Below are 21,755 nucleotides of genomic sequence, written 5' to 3' on the forward strand. Positions count from 1 at the left end.
GACTGCCAGAGGCAGAGCAGGGACTTGAACTTGAGTCTCCCATGTCCCAGGAGAGTGCTATAACTACTGGTGGGGAGGTGTGTCTGACCAGAAACTGCATTCTGGACCTGAGGACCCATCCGAACAAAAGTTTTATTGAAACCAATACATTTAGACAGATCTGCATTTTCCAGTGAAAAAACATTCTGTCAAAAAATGCCAGCTCTAGTGAGCAAATGAGGCTAGTGTTTCCAACCATACAGAGTGGCAGACTAGCTAAAGTGGAATGACAGAATAGGTAATGCTGGTGAGGGAATGGCATTATATGTGAAGGAAAGCATAGATTCAAACATACTAAAAATCTTAAATGAATCAAACTACACCATAGAATCTCAATTCCATGCTGAATTAATAAGAATATAGCAGCAGAAAAATACTATCGGCCACCTGACCAGGATGGTGACTGTGTTTGGGAAATGCTCAGGGAGATTGGAGAGGCTACAGAAACAGAAAACTCAATAATAATGAGGGATTTTAACTATCCATATATTGATTGGGTACACGTCACCTCAAGACAGGATGTAGAGATGAAATTTCTGGACACCATTAATGACTGCTTCTTGGAGCAGCTAGTCCTGGAACCCACGGGGAAGAAACAATTCTTGAGTTAGTCCTCAATGGCACACAAGATCTGGTCCAAAAGGTGAATGTAGCTGAATTGCTTGGTAATAGCCACTATAATGTAATTAAACTTATCCCTGTAGGGTGGAAAATACCAAAGAAACCCACCACAGTAGCATTTAACTTCAAAAAGAGGAACTACACAAAAATGAGGAGGAAATTAAAGGAACAATCATGAATGAAATCCCTGCAAGCTGTATGGAAACTTCTTTAAAATACCATAATAGAGGTTCGTACTAAAGGCACAACACCATGCTCTGGATGTCCCTGAACCTCAACTGCCAGAAGCTAGGGACACGATGAAAGGGGATGGATCCCTCAATAAATTGCCCTGTTCTGTTCATTCCCCTGAAGCATCTGGCACTGGCCACTGTCAGAAGATGGGAGAGTGGGCTCAATGGACCATTGGTCTGATGCAGTGTGACCATTCTTTTGTTGTTATGAATGCAGAGGTTTAGTGTGGGTGGGGAAAGATGTAGGACCCAGATGCCCCCCAATACACTCTCACTCTTTCTCTCTCTCTCTGCAAATGTGCTGTTGCATCTGAAGATAAAACAATAGTTAGCTTATAAGCCATTCCCCTTCCCTCTTTGCTTCTGTTGTGGACTCTGATGGAGCACATTGCAAGAGCCGCTTGTGTATGGTTCCAAGTGTCAGGCTCAGGCAGCAGCTTTACTCCTTTCATGACCCTTGTTCAGCCCTGGGTTTCACCAACAGACAACTCTCACAACAGCTGCATAAAGGCTTCTGGTGCGAGAGGACATAGGGAAGGGGAATAGAGTACTAGAAAGGAGGAGGGTATCGGGGCATAAGGGAAGAAGAGCCAACAAAGCACATGTAAAAGAGCAATAAGTTAAAAGGGTAAATAAAGAAAAAGTATACAGAAAAGAGAGACAAGAAGGGGGGGGGGAGCACATGGGAAAGGAGAAATGAGAGAAAATAGCCAGAGAGAAAGGAAAGATGACATCTGCTGAACTGGCAGTAGAGAGGTGTTCTAACAGAAAAAAGTTGGGAACCACTACTCCAGGGAGCTAGAGAGAGCCCTAATCATGTCTGTTTGTATGAAGCCACTAAAGGGCTCCATGTATCAGGCAGGTAAAGAATATCAAGATGATATATCTGACTCTATTTCCCCAGTATGATCCCTAGGATTGGTCCTTCTTTGCAGAATGAGAATTGAGTATTGGTCCAAATGTTCACAATTCTGGAAATTGTGCTGCAACTTGAATTCATCCCAAAAATACATTGTATCACTGAGAACAGACAGTATTTCACAGTAGCAAGGATAGTATCTGTAAGTGTTGTACCACATAAAGTAAAAAGAAAAGGAGTAGTTGTGGCACCTTAGAGACTAACCAATTTATTTGAGCATAAGCTTTCGTGAGCTACAACATCCAATGAAGTGAGCTGTAGCTCACGAAAGCTTATGCTCAAATAAATTGGTTAGTCTCTAAGGTGCCACAAGTCCTCCTTTTCTTTTTGCGAATACAGACTAACACGGCTGTTACTCTGAAACCTGTCACATAAAGTAAGTACAACAGATTTTGCATTGTACTTAGTTGCTACTTTTTAAATATTTGACCTTAGTAGAAAACCTCATTAACTGTTTCTTTTCTCTAGGACAAAATGGATATCTGCTTCTTGTTGGGTATTTTTATTAGCTGGCATTTTTTTCTTACTCTAATGCCCTAGCATAAATGTGGTTTCTGTATCACAGATAATTGGTAGGAAAGACTTCATTAGAAAAACTATTCTCATGAAGCTTCCCTTACAAACTTTTTTCTTGGTGGCACTGCTGATTTTTACACAGTAAACAACCTGCATTTTTCCAGACTGAAATGCCCCCATTATTTTTCCACTTTTGTATTCAACCTCTTGGTATTGAGAGTTGGCAATTTGCATTCATGCTTTGTTGTTTGTACTTGTTGATTGCATTAGAGAATAAAGCTGGGAAATGCCAGTTGCCACTGGCCAATGGGTTAAAATAAAACTAGATCCCTTGCAATAGTATGGCTGCCTTTAATGTGTGCTCTGTTAGTCAATTGATTTTTACAAGTTACTTAAGTATCATTGCCCATAAATCTGGCCCAAAATCAGATTTAGGAGATAGCCTTACCCACAAAGGGTAATAATACTCATTTTTCCCTTCTAGTCGGCTGGGTTCTACCGTTGACCCACCCTGTTAGCAGGTGTTGGAAACGCATAGGGAGCTGCCAGTTGAATCCTGCTGACTCACAGTGGCAGGTGTAGATCATTTGCCTGCTCTGGAAATGATGATGGCCGCATTAGTCAGAGGAATCTAGGGGCTTGGACTGACCTGTTTGAAAGGAGTAACTCTAGGAATAACTAAGCTATGAGTGAGAGTTCAGGCTGGAGTTTACATTTTGTGTGTAAACTTGTTAATAAGAGGTAAGGTTCAAACCTACTCAGCACATGTTTATTGTTTTGGGGTATGCTGGGAATACCATCTGCTCAGAACCTCCCAAATAAATGTCTTCCACTGCACAGCAGCAATAGAGCATTCCTTTCTGAATTGCTTCCCGTGATTACAAGAATTCGGGTGACTTTGTCTGACTATGAACCTGTACAAATTGAACAGAAAACACAGAGGAAATTCACTAATTATGATACTAGGTAACTGCACTAGTATTAAATGTCAAAGGTCAGATGGCAGGAATGGGTTGAGTTCCTAGCTTAGTGTGCATAAGAGGCTATGCCATATTTAGGGTCATGAAGACTAGTGCATTCAAAGGCACAGGGTTAGTACACTGTCAATTGCTGTGTGGCACAGGGATGTTTGAAGGGTGATCTCTGACAACAGCATCACAGTACAAATTACACCTAGTTCTTTGGCAGACATTGGAAGTGTGATGATTGCAGTAACTGTTTTTGAAATGTTACATTACAGCCTCTGCCAGAACTGCTTTTTCTTAAGCTACTTAATATGTACTGGATCCACCACTTGCTTAAGTAGCCATGAACTGGGAGAGGCTGCACTTCTTTAATGTTTAATCTTAATTTTTAACAAGGTATTAATCTCTGTATTTTGGACCCCCAAATGTTCTGTAAATAATCAGATGTTTTGATATTAATTATAATTAACTTGTTAATTATTATAGAAAAAAGTGTAATTTCCTGTTTAATCATCTCTGTATGCAGAAATTTGTGCTATTACTCATTGCTGTTGCAGAGCACAATAGCAGTTGTTCGACAAAGCAGTAAAACTGTTTACTGCTTCTTTACATATGAGTAAATGTGCCAGTGAAACAAAGAAGGAAAGAGTTCAATATTTTTGTTCCAGAATTAAGGAAGGGCACCACCGGAGGCTTAATTTAACTCCTATATTTTGTGATAGGATAAAACAAAATTTCTAAGTGAGGTTTAACTAAAATGTTTGTCCTCCTAGGTGGAGGGGAAGAATGACATTTTGTTAAAACAACCCCAACCCCAACCCTCCCCACCCACCCCACCCACCCACCCACACAAACCTACTGTCCCATTGCATTTTGGGGTGCAATAAAGACAACACGAATATAATTTCAGGTTAAAGTTGTAAGTCCAGAAATAAATAAAATAAGAGCACCAACGCCTTCTATCACTAGGGAACTTTCTTCATCTAAGCACATATGAACAATTGATCCTTGTAGTCATATATAGCAGTAAACATTAATAACTTAACAGTCTGAAGTCAGTGCTGAAGATATGGAGCATTATTGAAAGATGGAGTCAAGCAGGTGGCACTTTAATATGTTCAGTGTCATGGTTGACTCTAAAGACTAGTAGAATGAAATTACTTGAGGTTCTAAAGATTTAAAAAGCGAACTCATTTTGCTGCACTAAGGAAATGCTACTGATCAGGCTTTCTGTGTCCCTTTTTTCTAGGCTAGAAAATATTAACCCTGAAGAAAATGACATGGTAAGCCATTCTCTGAGGAGATTTCTTGATGTCAGTCTTATATCTTAGAGGCTTAAGTTCAATTGAGTGGGTTTCAAGAACTAAGATGTGGGAAAAAAGAAGAATTGACACACTAATAATGTACATCTTTGCTGCAATATGAAAATTCAATAACTTCACTCAGTCAATTTACAATTCACATGTGCCTATTAATTAAAACCCTATATTAAATAAAATATATTAAAACTTCATGTCTGACTAACATATAATGCTGTTGGTAGACATTACAGGAATTACTGAACAGAATAAACAATGCAGACACAGGGATAGCTATACAGAAGAATGGAGCTATAATTGTGGATCGAATACACAGGACCAAGGAGCGTAGAAAGAAAATAACAGCTGAGGAAATGAATGCAGTGATAGAAGAACGGGATGCTGCTTTGTCTCAAGTAAGTCCCTACTAGTCTATAAAAACATTCAATGCCAAACTCTCTCTCTTCCCCCATGTTTGGTGAAACAAAGTCTTCCATGTATGTTTCCTGTTCAAAGTTCACCTTTTAAAAAGTCCTTCCACATAGAGAACTCATGAACACTATGCAATTATTGTAGTACCATCGGAATGCTATTTAAAATGGCTTTAACAATGTTTGCAAGCCACTGTTCAAAGAGAAAAGATTATTTTTTTGCATCTAACACTCCTGGTTACAGAAGATGCTTCTCTGTGTTTTTTTTCTTTTTTTAAGTACAGCTTCCAAAGTACTAACCTTTATAGAACTGCTAAGAGCTCAGTTGTGCAGCTCATTGTCCGGCTATGCCGAAAGAAGGACAAGAGACATTTGACATGGATGCAACTTTATTATTAGATATCAGGGACTACCCAGCAGATAAAACTATACAGTGCAGGTAACCCCATGTTTATGCTGTAATTATCTGGGGGGCTTTTATCAACTCCCCCTCTTTTTTCCATCCAAGTCCATCCAGCAAATTTATTGCTGGGACCTTATCATACCTAGGGGCTCCCACCAGCTCCCCCTCTTTTTCCATCCAGGTCCCTCAGAAAATCCAATGCTAGGAATTTACCATCCATCCCCCTCGTAGGAGGGTTAAGGTGGGCTATAAGAATGGGGGGTTGACTCCCTGCCATACCAATCATAGGAGTCCCCAACTTCCCCTATTCATTTCTTTAATGAACATCTCTTTTAAGTCCTTTTCCAAAACATTTATCTGGTTACTGTATACCTTCCCTATGGAGTACCTGCCCTGGACATCCGCCTTACACTTAAATAATGAGTTGCGACATATAGCCTACTGCCCGTCATGCCATGCATGAACAGAGCCCTTGCTGAACCCACTGTGGGGAAGGTGAAAAAACCCGAACTGCACCCAGACCAATATGGTGATAAAGGAAAAATTCCTTCCCAGCCCCCCTAAAAAAGGGGCGACTAGCATAATGCCTACAGCAGGTGTAGACCAAACCTGGTATTTTACCACCTAAAGGGGAGGGAGGGTGGATCCTTCTTCAGACTGCTCCATGTAAAAGGGTGGCTTCAGGCCCAGAGCTGCCCCTTTTAAATCCTGCATTCCTAGGGGATGAGTCAGTGACCATGCTGACCCCTTTTTGCAACAGTTTTCATCCCTATTCCCTTCCCTACCCCAAATCCATAAAGCACTGTTCCATTCACTCAGCCACCCAGCCAAATTACCCCCACTTAAAGGTGCAGGGCGGTCATTGTGATGGTGTAAATGGGCACACAAGGTGCAGGGCAACAGTGCAGTGAGTCCTAAATATTTGTAAAGGGATAACCATTATAAATGGCAGAGAAATCCTGTCACATATAGCTACTCTTTAAGACAAGCAAATTCTTCCCTAGGGTTCTGCATTCAAGAGCTAAAAATCAAGTCCTTGATATACAGTCCTGGTATTCCGTGTCTTTGCCTCTTTTACTATACTCGGCAGAAGTTTGATGCCCTTCCTGCTCCTGATACCTCTGAACACACAACCCCTTCCATCTCCTTAACTCCACAAAAAAACACTGTTCCCCTTCCCTGAAGCAGGCAGAGAGCCCTCCTCTGAGAGAACTCAGTTGCTTCCATGGGCTACCAGTCGTACCTCACCATAGAATCGCTTTGGGTTCTGTGCCCAGTCTTGGCTGCTCCTAGACTTAGCACCTGATATGACCTGTTTCCACATTCCTGGGTTCTGTCCTTTGGGATCAGGTCATAGGAATAGGCAGATCATGTGGCAGCTGGGAGAGAATAAGGGGACTTTAGGTGGGGGGTACATACAGCCATTAAGCACTCACCTCATGCAAGAGCTGTGATCTGGCCCTGCCTCTCAGAGAGCCAGAAATCCAACATGCTCCCTGAACCTTAATTATCTAAATTATCCAGTCTCCAAGTAGCATCCATCTGGGGATTAACTAGTTTTTAAAGTCAGTTTATGGTCTTTGTTGGTGCAATGTAGATTCAACTAATGTTTTCAACAAGAAGCTACCAGGTAGGAGAGTGTCCTCTCCAAACCCTGAATCTTCCTCCTCTTCTGCTGTCACGTCTGTTCTTATGTTCTACCCTATTTTACCCTGGCCAGGACCTCTACTTGGCATGCAACCATGTTCATGTAGTTATGGAATTGCCACTGGCATTAATGTTGGGTTCCTTTATTTTTTGTGTTTTTGCATTTCCCCTCCACAGTATTCCAAACACAGAAGACAAACATTACAAAATAAATAATTTTTCTTTAAGATGAAATAATATCTCTGGGAATCTGGAAAGTTGTATTGCATGAAATGTCATGAATGAGCCAGGTGATTAAGAAATTGTTCAGAGATTTTTCACTACGCTTCCCTTGTCTGTTGGTTCATTCTTTGCTCAGGACAGATATATTAAAACGAGATAATTTCTGAGAACATGTGTTGGAGCAGTTGCTTTGCAGCATTGGATGGTGTGAATATTTTTTTTTATTTTTTTAGTTTCAAGGGGAGTAGGATCTGTGTCTTAATGTATATATCAAATAAATGATAGGCATTTAGAGACAAATTCTGCTCTTACTGTGCAAGAGGTTTCTGTGCAGGGGGTGTATACACAATGCAAAGAGAGGGCTCCTGCATCAGAGAAAGGGGTGGAGTCAGAGGACCTACTTCTATCAGAGTCTTTGTTCCTCGTTCCTGTTGCGGGAGCCTGCTGGAGCCACACAGGGCTACTTCAGTCAGTCTCATAAAGATGTCCAGAATCTATGTACCATTAAAACCACATGGTCTTGTGTTGGCCCTCTGCACAGGTATGGGCATCTTTCACAGACTAATGGGGTTGGGGTGTTCTACAGTAAATGGATAATAACTGATAGAGTACAATGGATAGACTAGCCGAGGAACACGTGTGACAAGAGTTTCAGGTAGAATTATAAAAAGTTATTTGAGCAAAGCATAAATAGTTTGTCAAATCACCTGTATTTGTATTGGCTTCTCAACTATTTTTAATTTGTTGATTAAATTTATACAAATTTACCTGAACATATCTCAGTCATTTCTTTCTCCTCAGTCCATCTTTGGCTGCTTCCTGTCTCCTCCATTCATTTGCCATTCCAGAATGTATTTGATTATATTTTGATTTTTTAAAAAAGCTTAGTAGCAGCATAGTTACTGGTGAAACACCCAACAGTCCTATGAACATTTTATGCTTGTTTTTTTTATTATTATTGACTTTTCTTACACAGGACATTGACATTTGGGCAACCAGTAAGAGAAAAGATTTTGGCAAAGGAGGAGAATATGTTTGGTATTTTTATTTTTGGTTTGTTGCTTTTATGGGGTTTTTTTTTCGTCCTTGTCCTTTCACATAGGAATTGTAAAAGGTCAGTAAAACCTATAAATTCTTGAATATCACCATTTGAGTGTTACGGTGTGCACATGCACCTATATATATATATATATATATATATATATATATATATATATATATATATATATATATAAAATCTTTTTTTTTTTTTAAATTGCTTGTTTGAATAATCTCACAGAATCATGTATGATATGTTGCTCTCCCAAATAATTAAAGTAAGCATTAATAAAAGGTCAGTTATTCCACATAATAATGGTTTATGTGCCAAGAGCATCAAAGGCAATTTATACATCTGTCAGCATAATACACAGGTAGTTTTAAGTAGATCGTGCAGGTCATAAAAAAAATTGTGATGTGAATTATATTGTACTACCAACATTTGATGCCAAGCAGTACTGCTCCACTTGATGTTCATTAAAAAACGCTTCTGCTATGAATTGTAAATAATTATTACGAATAGAACTCTATGAAATTTACTGATGGAAAACCTAACTTATATTTTTACACGTAGTTTTATAACTAAAACTAATATTCTAGAATGTGTAAGAGAAATCTTAGAATTGTGGCCACCATTTCAAACCACATTTCTTAATTGATAATGGTTTGGGTACTTGTGCAATATACAAATTACTGGTCTTTTGTTAAGATTGTAATAACAGTTATTACAATTTATCAGCAAGAAGAATAGGAGAGGGAATCTTGCATAAGAGCACAACGGGACTGAAGGTAACTCAGGCAATATCTATAGTTATACTATAATAAACCCAAATTATTGTCATTTAGACCTGGCCCTGCCACAGGTGTTGGTAGCATCCGCAAGATGAGAGCTCTCCATTTTCAGTGGACATAAAATCACATTCACACAAAGGCACATCATAAAAATTGAGCCAAAACAGGGGTTACAATCAGTCACACCCATAGGGAGACATTTGTAGTCTGTGGTTGTCCCCTGGAGTGCAGCATTTAAGAGCTCAGTATTTGTGAGGCTCTGTGAAAGTTACATCCTCCTATACAACTTGCTAGTATCTGGTGAAGGAGCAACACTGCCACTTGAGTTACCAGCATAACTGATTTCACTTCCTCCCTGCTTTCAGGGTTTTACAGGGGGTATGTTTAATTAAGCTAATCCATTAACCTTCTGAATGAGTCCCTTCACAGCCTGACACTTGACTGTTAACTACAATTTACCTGAACAGCATCTAGCTCTTCTGGTATTATTGATAGTTTTTCAGATTTTCTGATTGAGAAACTGTAACACAGAAGACCATGAAACTTTAACTTATCAGTTTCGTTTCAGTTGGACAATATTTAATATTCTTAAATAATGGATGCACTGTAATAAATTGGGTGCCCTCTATGAGCATGTAAATATAGGCTGTTTGAAGTAGTCTTTCAGGTGTGATTTTTGCAGTACATTGTGGTGGCTCTATTGTATTTATTTAATTAGACTGCTATTGTACACATGCTTGACAATAGTTAATTAGTTATATTTTGTGACTTAGAATTTTACTTGCATATTTCACTGCTGCACAAACTAGAAATGCTCACTAATTTTTAGGAAATGTGGTTTTAAAAAAACCCACCCCTTTGTGAACCACAAATATCTAGATCACCATGTCTTAACAGAAAGCTGGACACTATTATCACCGTATTGAGTAGCACACATGTACGCAATCTTAGATCATTCACTAGATCGCTGAGCAAATACACAAACTACATTTTGTATGTGTGAAAACAAATAAAATGATATAAACTCAAATATTTGATACTACTTTTAGTATGTATTTTCCAATGAATAAAAAACAAACAGCTAAAGTATGGCTAAACATTGACATCCCTACCTTCCCACCCCACATACCAATGTCAACCCCCTTTTTACAAAAACCCAAACACAACGCAGTGGTTGCATTTGCCAAGATATATTTGTTAGTGAACAGATACTGTGTTATGGTGTGGAACTTGTATCTGTTTTATGGCTGCTCTTTAAAAAGAAAACAGAGATGCTGACTGCCATGAGAATGAAGAAATCAGTTTCTTGATTTATTTTCAGTTTAACCTTAACCCATTCATGGAAATATCCTGTCCATTCAAATGTTTGTAATGTAGTTCTTGTATTTCTTCGCAAGTCTTGCTTGTTTATTGAGTAATCAAATATATTTGTGATTAACATTTAATACAAATATAACACACTGTAGTCACAATTTGGTAATCTTCATTAAATTTTGGTAATCTTCATTAAATACTTTAAAGATAATAGTTACCAGCAGGAGGCAATATGGTGTAATAATGCCTCAAAGTAGCAACTGGCTGTAAGCCATTTTACACCTTCTGGACAGGAATGTTAATATGATTAAAGGTTTGGCAGCTGAAACTGGGGCACTGAGTAAGGCATTGCAACTTTTTTTTCTTCCCTTTTGAGGGACAAAAAGAGATGTTTTTATCAGTGCAGCTTGAAGGTGCTTTTAAAGGTTGTAAACCAAGACCGTGGATCATACTACAGAAGGGTCATGTATTTATTGTGTTTTCAGCCCTAACTTCCATTGAGTAGATATTTTGTAATCAAGGTATAGCCTGTTGCTACGCAAAGTTTAATATTAAAGGTGTAGAATTTGTTGTAGAAGAAAAGCAATAGTTTCATGACCAGTATAGCATTGTCTGTTTAATACCCTGGATTGAAGCAGTAACGTAATTGGCAAGCAACCCTGGTTTTACAGTTTTGAATAGTTTGATCACATCCTGCTGTGCAGGAACATGCTTATGACTGTTCATGTACAAAACTGGCACACTCCCAGTTGCTCATCTGAAACAAGTTAAAGTGCCTTTCTCCATTTCAAGGCACTGTTTGGCATCAGACAGTGTTTCATGGTAATTGAGAACAAAGATTAGAAACAGTACGCTTCACTGCCTACCATTATCAATTTCAGCTAACGACTAATACTAATAAATGTCAGTAGTCTCAGTGGGCCAACTTCTTATTAACCTTTCTGAGGCTGTTCTCAAACCGTTCTTCTGGTTTTAAACCAAATAAGGTGTAGAGCTCAGTGTTTTCTGTGGTTCCTAGAGCATTCAAGATTTCTTACCACACATCGGTGAACATTTCTCATTTAAGAAATACGCCTTGTGAGCTGCAATAACTTTAAAAACCACAAAAGAAGTGGTTATTTGAAAAATAGGTTGGGGCTGCACTCTAAACTAGGGAATCTGCATCCTCGGGTTGAGGGGGGCAATCGCGCATGGCCACACTGTTAGAACAGAGGAAACTACCTTTTGTTTTTTATTTTTATTTTTTTTAAAACACGAAATCTTTCACATTAGCATCTCTGTTTTACACTGTGGTGCTTATTCTAGCCTTTGCCAACACTTGCTGAGTTCACTTTGCTGGAGTTGGCATTAGCGCACCAGAAGGTACATCTGACAATGATCGAGCTACTGTGCTAGGACACTGCTCCTTCTACCCCCTCTTCTGCTGCCTCTAATACTAAGAGTCAGAGGAGAATACCAGATTCTTAGGTATGATTCACACTTGTCTGTGTGAAGCAGACAGCTGTGGGGGTGGGGGTGATTTTTCAAACTCACTGGCTTGTGTGGAGTGTGATTGCAATTTGATTAGCCCTAGGACTATCTTGGTTCATTTCCTCTCTTGTGCCAGCATACAGCAAGATCCCTACACCCACACATTTCCTGTGCTTTTTCTCTAGCTGGTAACAGGCAAGAGAATGGGAGGAGGAAACTACCACCAGGAAGAGTGAGCAGAGGGAGTTAATGCAGTAAGCACAAGAGAGTCAGTATAGGCTCAAAGACTCTGCCTGCAAGATGCCCCTTTTGTGCAGCTCATATTGGAGTGAGCCCTGCTTTCGGTTAGAGGGGGATAAGAGCTGGGGGAGATAGCACTTTCATTTTTTATTCTAATCTAAAAGGTGGGATTTAACTCCAAAAAATAACCCTCTGGGAGGGTAGAACAGGGGAAATGGCTACTAGACCCAAGTCATCTTTCTCACAGGTGGCTGTAGGGATACCTCCTTGCCCCCTCACTCTGAAGCCTAAGCCCATGAAGCTGGGCGGCATGCACCCTTCTAAGAAATTCACCAAAAAACAAAGCCCGGTCACACAAACAGTGATTTTTATTTGTAAGTTGGGCTCAGTTTTCCATTCAGTTCTGTTCCACAGAGTTAATGGGGTAAATACTTTAATTACACTGCAATTCTAATTATTTTTAAGAGTTTCCTTACAAAGATTCATCAAAACCTTCATTTTTGGGAAAGGTGAGTAGATCAACTGATTTATTGTCAGACAGCCAGAGGCAGCAGGGGCAGTCTTGTAGGGACACACTGGACACAGCTGATCCTAACAGGGGCTGCCTATTTGACTGTACTTCTTGATTGGTGGAGGGGTGGAGCTAATTACGATTTAACCCAACAACAGTCAGAAATGGCTGGCTGCTCAACACATTCCTGGTCTGCAGCTGCTCTTTGTCCGGCTTCCTGTGCCTGCTGCTGCCGCCTGCTGTAGCCCCTATCCTTCTCCATTCTTGACACCTCAGGCTCCTTTTCCTGACCAAGTCTCTGGCTCACCCATTGTCTCTGGCATTTGGCTTCTGATCACTGGTTCTAACGCTCAGCTCTGCTCTCGACTATGTCCCCAGGTGTCCCAAGGCCATGATTCTTGACTCCAGCTTAGCTCTCCTCTAGCCTCCAGGCCTAGCGACCCCCATTGATCTAACCATTAGGCCTGACTGCCAACATCCAGTCATGTACTTGACAATTTGAGCAGTGCAAGAGAGAGAGACTGAAGACTGTTCAGCTGTGGGTTTGACACCTGTTAAGGCCTCCCTCTTTCCGATGGATATAATGAACACCTTGCAGAGGCTGCAGTCCCAGATCTCAGCCTTGTAGGAACAGATCTTCCTATCTGGGACCCAGATCCCTCAGGACCTGAAGAGTCTGCTGCCAGCCCAGTTTGACGGTGACCATGGGAAATGCAACTTCATGAATCGATGCCAACTCCTGTTCATGCTACATCCCTGTCATTTCCCACTGATCAGGCCTGAGTGGAGCTCATTATCATCCTGTTAACTGGGGAGGCCCTGGCCTGGGCATCACACCTCCTGGAGACTTCCTGTCCCTTGCTGAGGCAACTGAAGGAATTCAGTTGAGCCATAGCAATTGTTTTGGATGATCTGAACCATTCCCATTCTGCCGAAAGCATGCTTCGGAATGTATGCCAGGGAAATAGACCAGTCACCAGGTTCGCTGTGGAATTCCAGTGCTTACCGGCCAACACTAGGTGGAATGAGACAGCGCAGAGCTACCATTTTCAGCATGGCTTGAATGAAGAGCCAGCACAGGTAAAGCCAGCATCTGACTTAGATCCCCTGGTCAAGCTGTACCTGAGCATTGGTGATCGCCTGGCTGAACAGTGACTATAAAAGGAGACCAGTTTTCGATTCCCCACAAGCCAACCAAATTCAACCCTGCCTTATTGATGCAGAAAGGAGCCACCAATAAACCATAGACTTATGCTTATATTGCAGAGAACCTGGGAACTATGTCCAGGGGTGCCCCGGTAAGACTTCTATCCTGTCCCAGTCAGGAACAACCAGTACCCTGGCAATGGCTGGCCAGCAAGCCTCCAGCTTCCTTTTTGGTTATGATAAACTGCCAGGTCTGAGATTGGGCTGAGAATGCTGGTGGATTCAAGGTCCTCAGACAACTTCATGGACATAGATTTTGCTTGGACCCATAACATCCCCACTCGACGTAACTCGATCCCCAGTTTGATAGAATCCATTGATGGGTCCCCACTCTCCTCTGGCCCAGTAACTCACCAGACAACACTGTTGACTGTGACCACCCTCCAGGGCCAATAGGAGGTTCAGAAATTTCAACTGATCTGCCCCCTCATTCCTCTATCATCCTCAGTATTCCTTGGCTGGTTGCCTATGACGCACATTTAGTGGAGCTGAGTCATGATGCCCTTTACCACAAGGTTCTGCTGCCAGTCAGGTCTTCCAAGGTTAAGTGTTAGTCCTTAATCCTCTTGCAATGCAGTTGCTGAAGGGGGGACTTAAAAAATAGATGCCACCATCTCTGTCACCCTTTTATCCCCTTCAGATATTTTAGAGAAATATCAAGACTGTGCTGATGTCTTTGACAAAAGGAGGGCAGATGTTTTGCCACTACTTTACACTGAAGATTGCCCCATTGACCTGCAGCCCAAGTCTGACATTCCCTTTGGCCATATTTACTCCCTCTCAGAACTGGAATTCCAGATGCTCTGGGACTACCTCCATGAGAATTTAGAGAAGGAGTTTATTCATCTTTCTACTTCTCCAGTGGGGGGCATCTATTTGTTTTGTTGTTTTTTCATGGCAAAAAAGATGGCTCCCTGTGCTCTTGTGTTACTAGCTCCTGACTAGAGTGACAGTTTGAAATCGCCACCCTTCGCCACTTATTAAGGAACTTTTTGAGAGACTTTGCTTGAGTAGGGTTTTGCCTAAACTAGACCTTCACACAGCCTATGGGCTGGTTTGTGTGAAGGAAGGTGATGGGTGGAATACAGTGTTTCACACTTGACAGGGACATTTTGAGTATTTAGTTATGCCATTTGAGCTATGTAATGCTCCAGCTATATTTCAGATTTTGTGAACAATGTTTTATGAGATGTGATGGACCAATTTGTTATCTATTTAGATGATATCCTTGTGTTCTCTGAAAACCAGAAGCTACATGACACACTGTGACATGGTTCAGTCACAGAGACCCCCTTGGGACTGTCACCTGATGTGCTGAAATTACCTCTGAGCCCATTTTCCCTGATGGCTTGGGACTCCAGAACCCTGCCTTGTTGAACCAGACACACTAGCCTGCTGCAACACAGACCCAGGTCTGAACCACACCCCCAAAGCTCCAGGCTTTAACTGAGAACCACTCAGCAGGTTACCTATCTCCAGCACCCAGACACCCAGTTCCCAATGGGATCCAAACCCCAAATAAATCTGTTTTACTCTGCATAAAGCTTATACAGGGTAAACTCATGTCCTCTATAACACTGATAGAGAGATATGCACAGCTGTCTGCTCCCCCAGGTATTAATCACTTACTCTGGGTTAATTAATAAACAAAAGTGATTTTATTAAGTAAAAAAGTAGGATTTAAGTGGTTTCAAGTAATAACAAACAGAACAAAGTAAGTAACCAAGCAAAATAAAACAAAACATGCAAATCTAAGCCTAATACATTAAGAAACTGAATACAGGTAAATCTCACCCTCAGAGATGTTCCAGTAAGCTTCTTTTACAGACTAGACTCCTTCTTAGTCTGGGCCCAATCCTTTGCCCGGTTAGCTCCAGCTCAGGTGGTAATTAGGGGATTTCTCATGACTGGCAGCCCCCTTAGTTCTGTTCCACCCCCTTTTATAGCTTTGGCACAAGATGGGGATCTTTTGTCTCTCTGGGTTCCCACCTCTCCTTCTAAATGGAAAAGCACCAGGTTTAAGATGGATTCCAGTACGAGGTGACATGGTCACATGTCCTGTGAGCCCCAAGCCTCCATTCTTTCTGGCCTGACTCCCAGGAACACAGGAAGTCTTACAAGTAAACAGAGCCATTTACAACCAATTGTTCTAGTTAATGGGAGCCATCAAGATTCTAAGCCACCATTAATGGCCCACACTTCGTATAATTACAATAGGATTTCAGAGTAATACTTCATATTTCTAGCTTTAGATACAAGAATGATATATTCATACAAATAGGTTGAACACACTCAGTAGATTATAAGCTTTGTAATGATACCATACAAGAGACCTTTTGCATGAAGCATATTCCAGTTACATCATATTCACACTCATTAGCATATTTCCATAAACATATGGAGTGCAACGTCACACACACATTCTCTTTGTCCTTGACAGACTTCACCAGGCTCGCCTCTATGCTTAACTGAAGAAATGTGAATTTGACAATGACACTATTGAGTTCCTCAGTTACAACATTTCTCCCAAAGAGCCTAGCAAATGACCTATGGAAAGTGTCTGCCATCACTAGGTGGAAGGCCACAAAAGATATTAAGGGAGTTCAGCATTTTCTTGGATTTGCCAGTTTTTATCCACAGTTCATTAAATGATTCTCCCAGCTAGTGGCACTCATAACTGTACTCCTCCAAAAACAGGTTCGTTTTGTCAGGTCAGAGGAGGAAGTCAGCCTTCAATCAGCCAAGAAAGCTTTCACTTCAGTTTCTGTTCTTGTGCATCCAGACCCTGCTAAATCTTTTACTGGGGAAGCAGATGCTTTGAAATTTGCAGTGGGAGCTGTACTTCTGAAAAATGTAGGCCACATAACCAACTCCATCCTTGTGTGTATTATACTTGTAAACTTACACCTGCTAAGGAAAAACTGTGATGTCTGGAACAATGAGCTGCTGGCAATCAAAACCACAATTGAAGAATAGAGACATCTTTAGGATGAGTCTCAGTTCCCAGTCCAGGTCCTTACTTATCACACGAACTTAGAGAATCTTTGAACAGCCCATCATTTTGAACAGCAGCAGATCCATTAGTCACTTTTCTTTAACAAATTTGATTTCATCATTACCGACTACCCTGGGTCATGAAACAGGAAAACTGACACCCTTTCCTGCAAGGATGAATAGGCCGAAACAAACACAGCTCCCTGAGATACAGTGCTATGCCCATCTAATTTTATTTGTGGAGCCATAGCCTGGGATTTAGTGTTCCTTATTCTGACATGACTCCCAAAAGACCTGCAAGTGACCAAAGTCTGTCAGACACTTGATTTCCCCCAACACACTGGCCAGCTCAGCTTTCTATTTGCACAATGGTCTTCTGTATCATGGGAAGTCTTTATATGCTAGAAGGTCAGCCCAGAATCAAAGTGTTGAGAATGTGCCATGATATGCTGATGGCCAGCCATTTTGGCTGCCATAAAACTCCAGACTTGGTGGTACAAAATTCACTGCTGGCCAGGGGCAAGTACTGACGTGAAAAAAATATGTCCGCTCCTATGACCTGCACTGTCGGAACAAGTGCCCACATGCTAAACCGTACTCCAGGCTCATCCCTTTCCACCTGAATCCTGGATTTTACTGTAGAACTATCTTGTTCCCAAGGTTGCGCCAACATCCTAGCAGTTGATCTTTTCACTAAGATGGCACTCTTTATTTCTTTTCACTCTCTCCCCACTACTCAGGAAACAGCTTGCCTTTTCCTAAACTATATTTTGGTTCCACGGATTGCCAGCCAGAATAGTGTCTGATCAGGGCCCGCTATTTACTTCCCAGTTGTGGTGCGAGCTCTGTAAACTCCTAGGAATTGAACTCTTTACCACCTCATCCTGTCACCTGCAGACCAACAGGCAGACAGAACAGGTAAATCAAATGCTCAAGCAATGCCTTCAGTGCTTCCTTAACTACTGCCAAGAGGATTGGGTCACTCTCCTGCCATATGCCAAATTTGCTTAAAATAATTCCATCCATACCTGCATCCAACACAGTCCATTTTATGCCAATTACAGTTTTCACCCTCATTTCCATCTAGTTGCACTCGCAAGTTACTGCTGTGACAGATCTCATTACCCACCTTCAAGTTCACCAGGAATTTATGGAGCATCTGGAGTCTGCCAAGGAAACATAAGCATCAGTCCCACTACAGCTGCCCGAATGTCCATCCAGTTTTTTGTGTGTCCCCCCTGAAGCCCTACACAGAAAATTACTTCCCTGACTGCTCTGCTCCATCACTTTCCTTCAAGGACAGGAAGAATGCAAAGTCAGAGAAATCCTGAATTCTAAGCAAATCAGAAGTCGACTTTACTACCTGGTGCAATGGCAATGTTGTGGCTTGGAAGAACGATCTTGGGAACCAGAAGGGAATGCCTATGCTCCTGAGCTTGTACTTGCCTTTCACCAAAAAAATCTGGGCCTTATGGCCCTTAGGAGTTGTCTTTGCGGGGAGAGGAGTGGTACTGTATGGGGAGTCCTGTACAGCAGGGCAATCTTTTAGCAACATACTGGACTCCTGATTCTAACAGGTGCTGCCTGTTTCCACTTCTTGCTTGGTGGAGGGGTGGAGGCAACAACTATTTAACCCAGCAACAGCTGGAGCTTGCTGGCTGCTCAACACTTTCCCTGCTCGCAGCTGCATTTGGTCCTGCTTCTTGTGTCTGCTCCTGCCCCACCTGCTCTTGTGCCCACTTCAGTCCCTGTCCTTCTCCATCCTTGACATTCCTGGCTCTGCTTCCCGACCAAGTCTCCAGCTCAGCCAGTGGCCCTGGCATTTGGCTGCTGATCACAGCTCTGCTCTCAAGTACGTCCCCAGGTGTCCCATGGCCCTGATTCTTGACTTCAGCTCAGCTCCACTCTAACCTCCTGGCCTGGCTGCCCCCAAGGCTCCAACCTTTAGGCCAAACCACCCATTTCCTGGTCATGTCTTTGATGTTTATATTCTGTGCTACTTCCCTTAGGGAGTAAAATAGGTAAAATGAGCCTCTTTGGCTGCAGAGTTTACAGAAGCTCCAAACTGGCTAGGTTCCTCAGAAGTAGCAATAGCCTCTATGGCTGTGAAGCACAGAATACCTACTTCCCTCATGCTCATGCTCAAATAAATTGGTTAGTCTCTAAGGTGCCACAAGTACTCCTTTTCTTTTTACTTCCCTCAAGGTATCTGAGGTACTGGGAATGGCATCGGAGAGTTGCCCAGTCCCCCAACATCTTACCAAAGGTCAGGTTCTTTCATACCTGACTGTATGTCAGTCTGTTCTTCAATAAATAGAGGTGTTTTTTATTCAGGTACCAAAAAACAAAAAAAAAATCAGAAATGGTCTCTGATAAACAAGCCAAAACATATGTGATTCTGGTACTTGTCAGTGTGGTTTTCTGCTGTATGAGTATGTCATGGAGTGACGTGCAATTAAACCTGAATGTTAGCTCACCCCTTGCTCTTTCCTAAATTTTGAGTGACATTGTATTAGATCACACTGAGTAAATGTGCAAAGTGGTGGTGGTGGGGACGGGGGGTTGTTGTTTTTAAAGTGATCTATAGTCCTCTGGAGTCTTGTAGTAAGTGAACTCACCAAACTTAATCCTCTCTATACCGTGGATTGGGTATGTTCACTTGTAATACCCCCACCCCCAGAGAAAATAATATTCACTTCAGTTTTCATTTAGTAATGTATTCAATCATTGCATATAGTTCTATAGTCTCAGTTTATATGTTGTTGCATAAAGGGAGGAAAGCTGAGACTGTCCAGAGGGAATAAGAGATCCTTAATACTTCCAAAAGGAAGTATTTTTTCACAATGCACAGTCAGTCTGTGGAACTCTTTGCCAGAGAATTTTGTGAAGGCCAAGACCATAACAGGGTTCAAAAAAGAACTAGATAAGTTCATGGAGTATAGGTCCATCAATGGCTATTAGCCAGGATGGGCAGGGATGGTGTCCCTAGCCTCTGTTTGTCGGAAGCTGGGAATGGGCGACAGGGGATGGATCACTTGATGATTACCTGTTCTGTTCATTCCCTCTGCGGCACCTGGCATTGGCCACTGTCAGAAGACAGGATACTGGGCTAGATGGACCTTTGGTCTTACCCAATATGCCTGTTCTTGTGCCCTAGTAGGGCAGTTTGAGAAGATTTTGAGATCTGTATCTTTGGAATCTCAACTAGTTTCCTCACTTTGACATGGTAGAGGCTGTGATTTCTGTATTGGCAGATTTTTTGTGCCTTGCCATGAAACCCTGGCCCTGTTGAACTCAGTAGCCAAACTCCCATTGACTTCATTGGAGCTAGGATTTCACCCTAAGAAAGTGAATCTGTCACACTATCTCTGAAGCTATCCTCTCAGTTGACTACAGGTATGGCATTGACCCATGCCATTGGGAACCATGTTCCTCAGCTGGAAGGACAGGTCAGCATGTAGGACATGGAGGGAGTGAAAATAGAGGATTTGTAAGGATTTTCTAATCTTCCTTCAAGAAGTTCTTATAATAGACTCCTGTATCTAGTCTGAATGCTCAATATGAGTAAATATGTGAATGCATAACTTCCTTGAAAAGAGGGATTAAAATTTGTCTTTTTGAACTTTTGAAGCAAAATTTTAATTAATATTGCATTTTCTCCATTTAATGTCACAAACTTTTGGCTGGATTCTGCCCTGAGATACATCACTATTTGTATTGTTAAATCACCTGTTGTGCTTATGCAAACAATGTGTTGTGTAGAATTTACAAGTTACATATCTACATAGTATTTGAGGGCATGATTAAGCCTTGTATCTTTAATTATAAGCTTTAATAAATTTTCAGCTGGAACATTCATCTTCTATTCAGTACATAAAACACCTTCCCTTTTCGAAAATGACAGTAGGTAGTGCCCATAAATTTGCATACAAGCTTGTTTGATTAATTGCTGTTTGACTCATCTATCATAATGCTAAGCTCTAGGATCACACAGCTCAGACTCCCAAACCACTTTCTAGAATTAATTTAAATATTTAATGTCAAAACCTTAGGATGAAACAGGAAAAAATGGTTTATCATTGGTGGTCTGTTTCATTAACAACCTGTAGAGGAAATTCCCAATGTGTTATAAGTAACATACAGTACTTAGTCCGAGAGCAGAATTGTACTCACTGTGGTTGAAATAAGTTGTATAGGTGCCTGAAATTATATGCTTAGATATTTTTAAAGTAATGTTTCTACAGTACTTAGAAGATGTAAAGTGCTGTACACTTCCTAAATGTTAGGCCAAAATCTGATTTGCTTACAGAGCAGGTAAAAATCACATTGACTTTAATGAAAATTTTCCTTGAGTAAGGACTCAGGTCTTTTGGATTTGGCTCAGTGGGTATTACTTATAAAAATATACATTATCCAAACTGCTGGGGAGGTTTTCCTGTTAAATTGTAGTATGCACAGGCAACATGCTTATGAAATCTGCCTACAGAAATACATTGTCATACATTTGAATTATCTCTTTGTTAAAAAAAAGAAATTATAAAAAAGATTGGTTTTGTTTTATTTTTATTATACACTCCCTTCCTAATAACATAAGTGGAATCCAGTATACGCATTTATATGGAAAAATTGGTACCTACATTGTGTGTGTCTGTCTTTCTATTACCCTATAAAAGATTTCTGAATGTAAAAAAAATTTGCATCTTTATACTCAGCCACCATAAATCCTGATGTCTATTTAAATAGTAATTGATTATACGTTTCTCAATTTAATATTGCATATGAGTACACTTTAGAAGTGCAAAGCATCATTATTTATTATTATAGCAATGAAAACTCGATCCATTTATTTTATGAAGACAAAAAATAACTAATTATATCAAGAGTTCTATATCAGTC

At 41.0% G+C, this 21,755-nt stretch overlaps 1 protein-coding gene across 3 annotated transcripts in view; it reads left to right on the plus strand.

Moving 5' to 3' along the window:
* The window catches only part of MIPOL1 (mirror-image polydactyly 1), a 284,676-nt gene that overhangs the window by 106,811 nt on the left and 156,110 nt on the right, over window positions 1-21,755 (plus strand). For all 3 annotated transcript variants that reach the window (XM_084630963.1, XM_084630962.1, XM_084630964.1), the window contains 2 exons: window positions 4,543-4,576; window positions 4,837-5,007. In XM_084630963.1, the coding sequence (XP_084487089.1) occupies window positions 4,543-4,576; window positions 4,837-5,007 (205 nt within the window). The remainder of the gene's footprint in view (window positions 1-4,542; window positions 4,577-4,836; window positions 5,008-21,755) is intronic.

Source organism: Lepidochelys olivacea, assembly GCF_965140295.1.
Source record: "Lepidochelys olivacea isolate rLepOli2 genome assembly, chromosome: 6".
NCBI lineage: Eukaryota > Metazoa > Chordata > Testudines > Cheloniidae > Lepidochelys > Lepidochelys olivacea.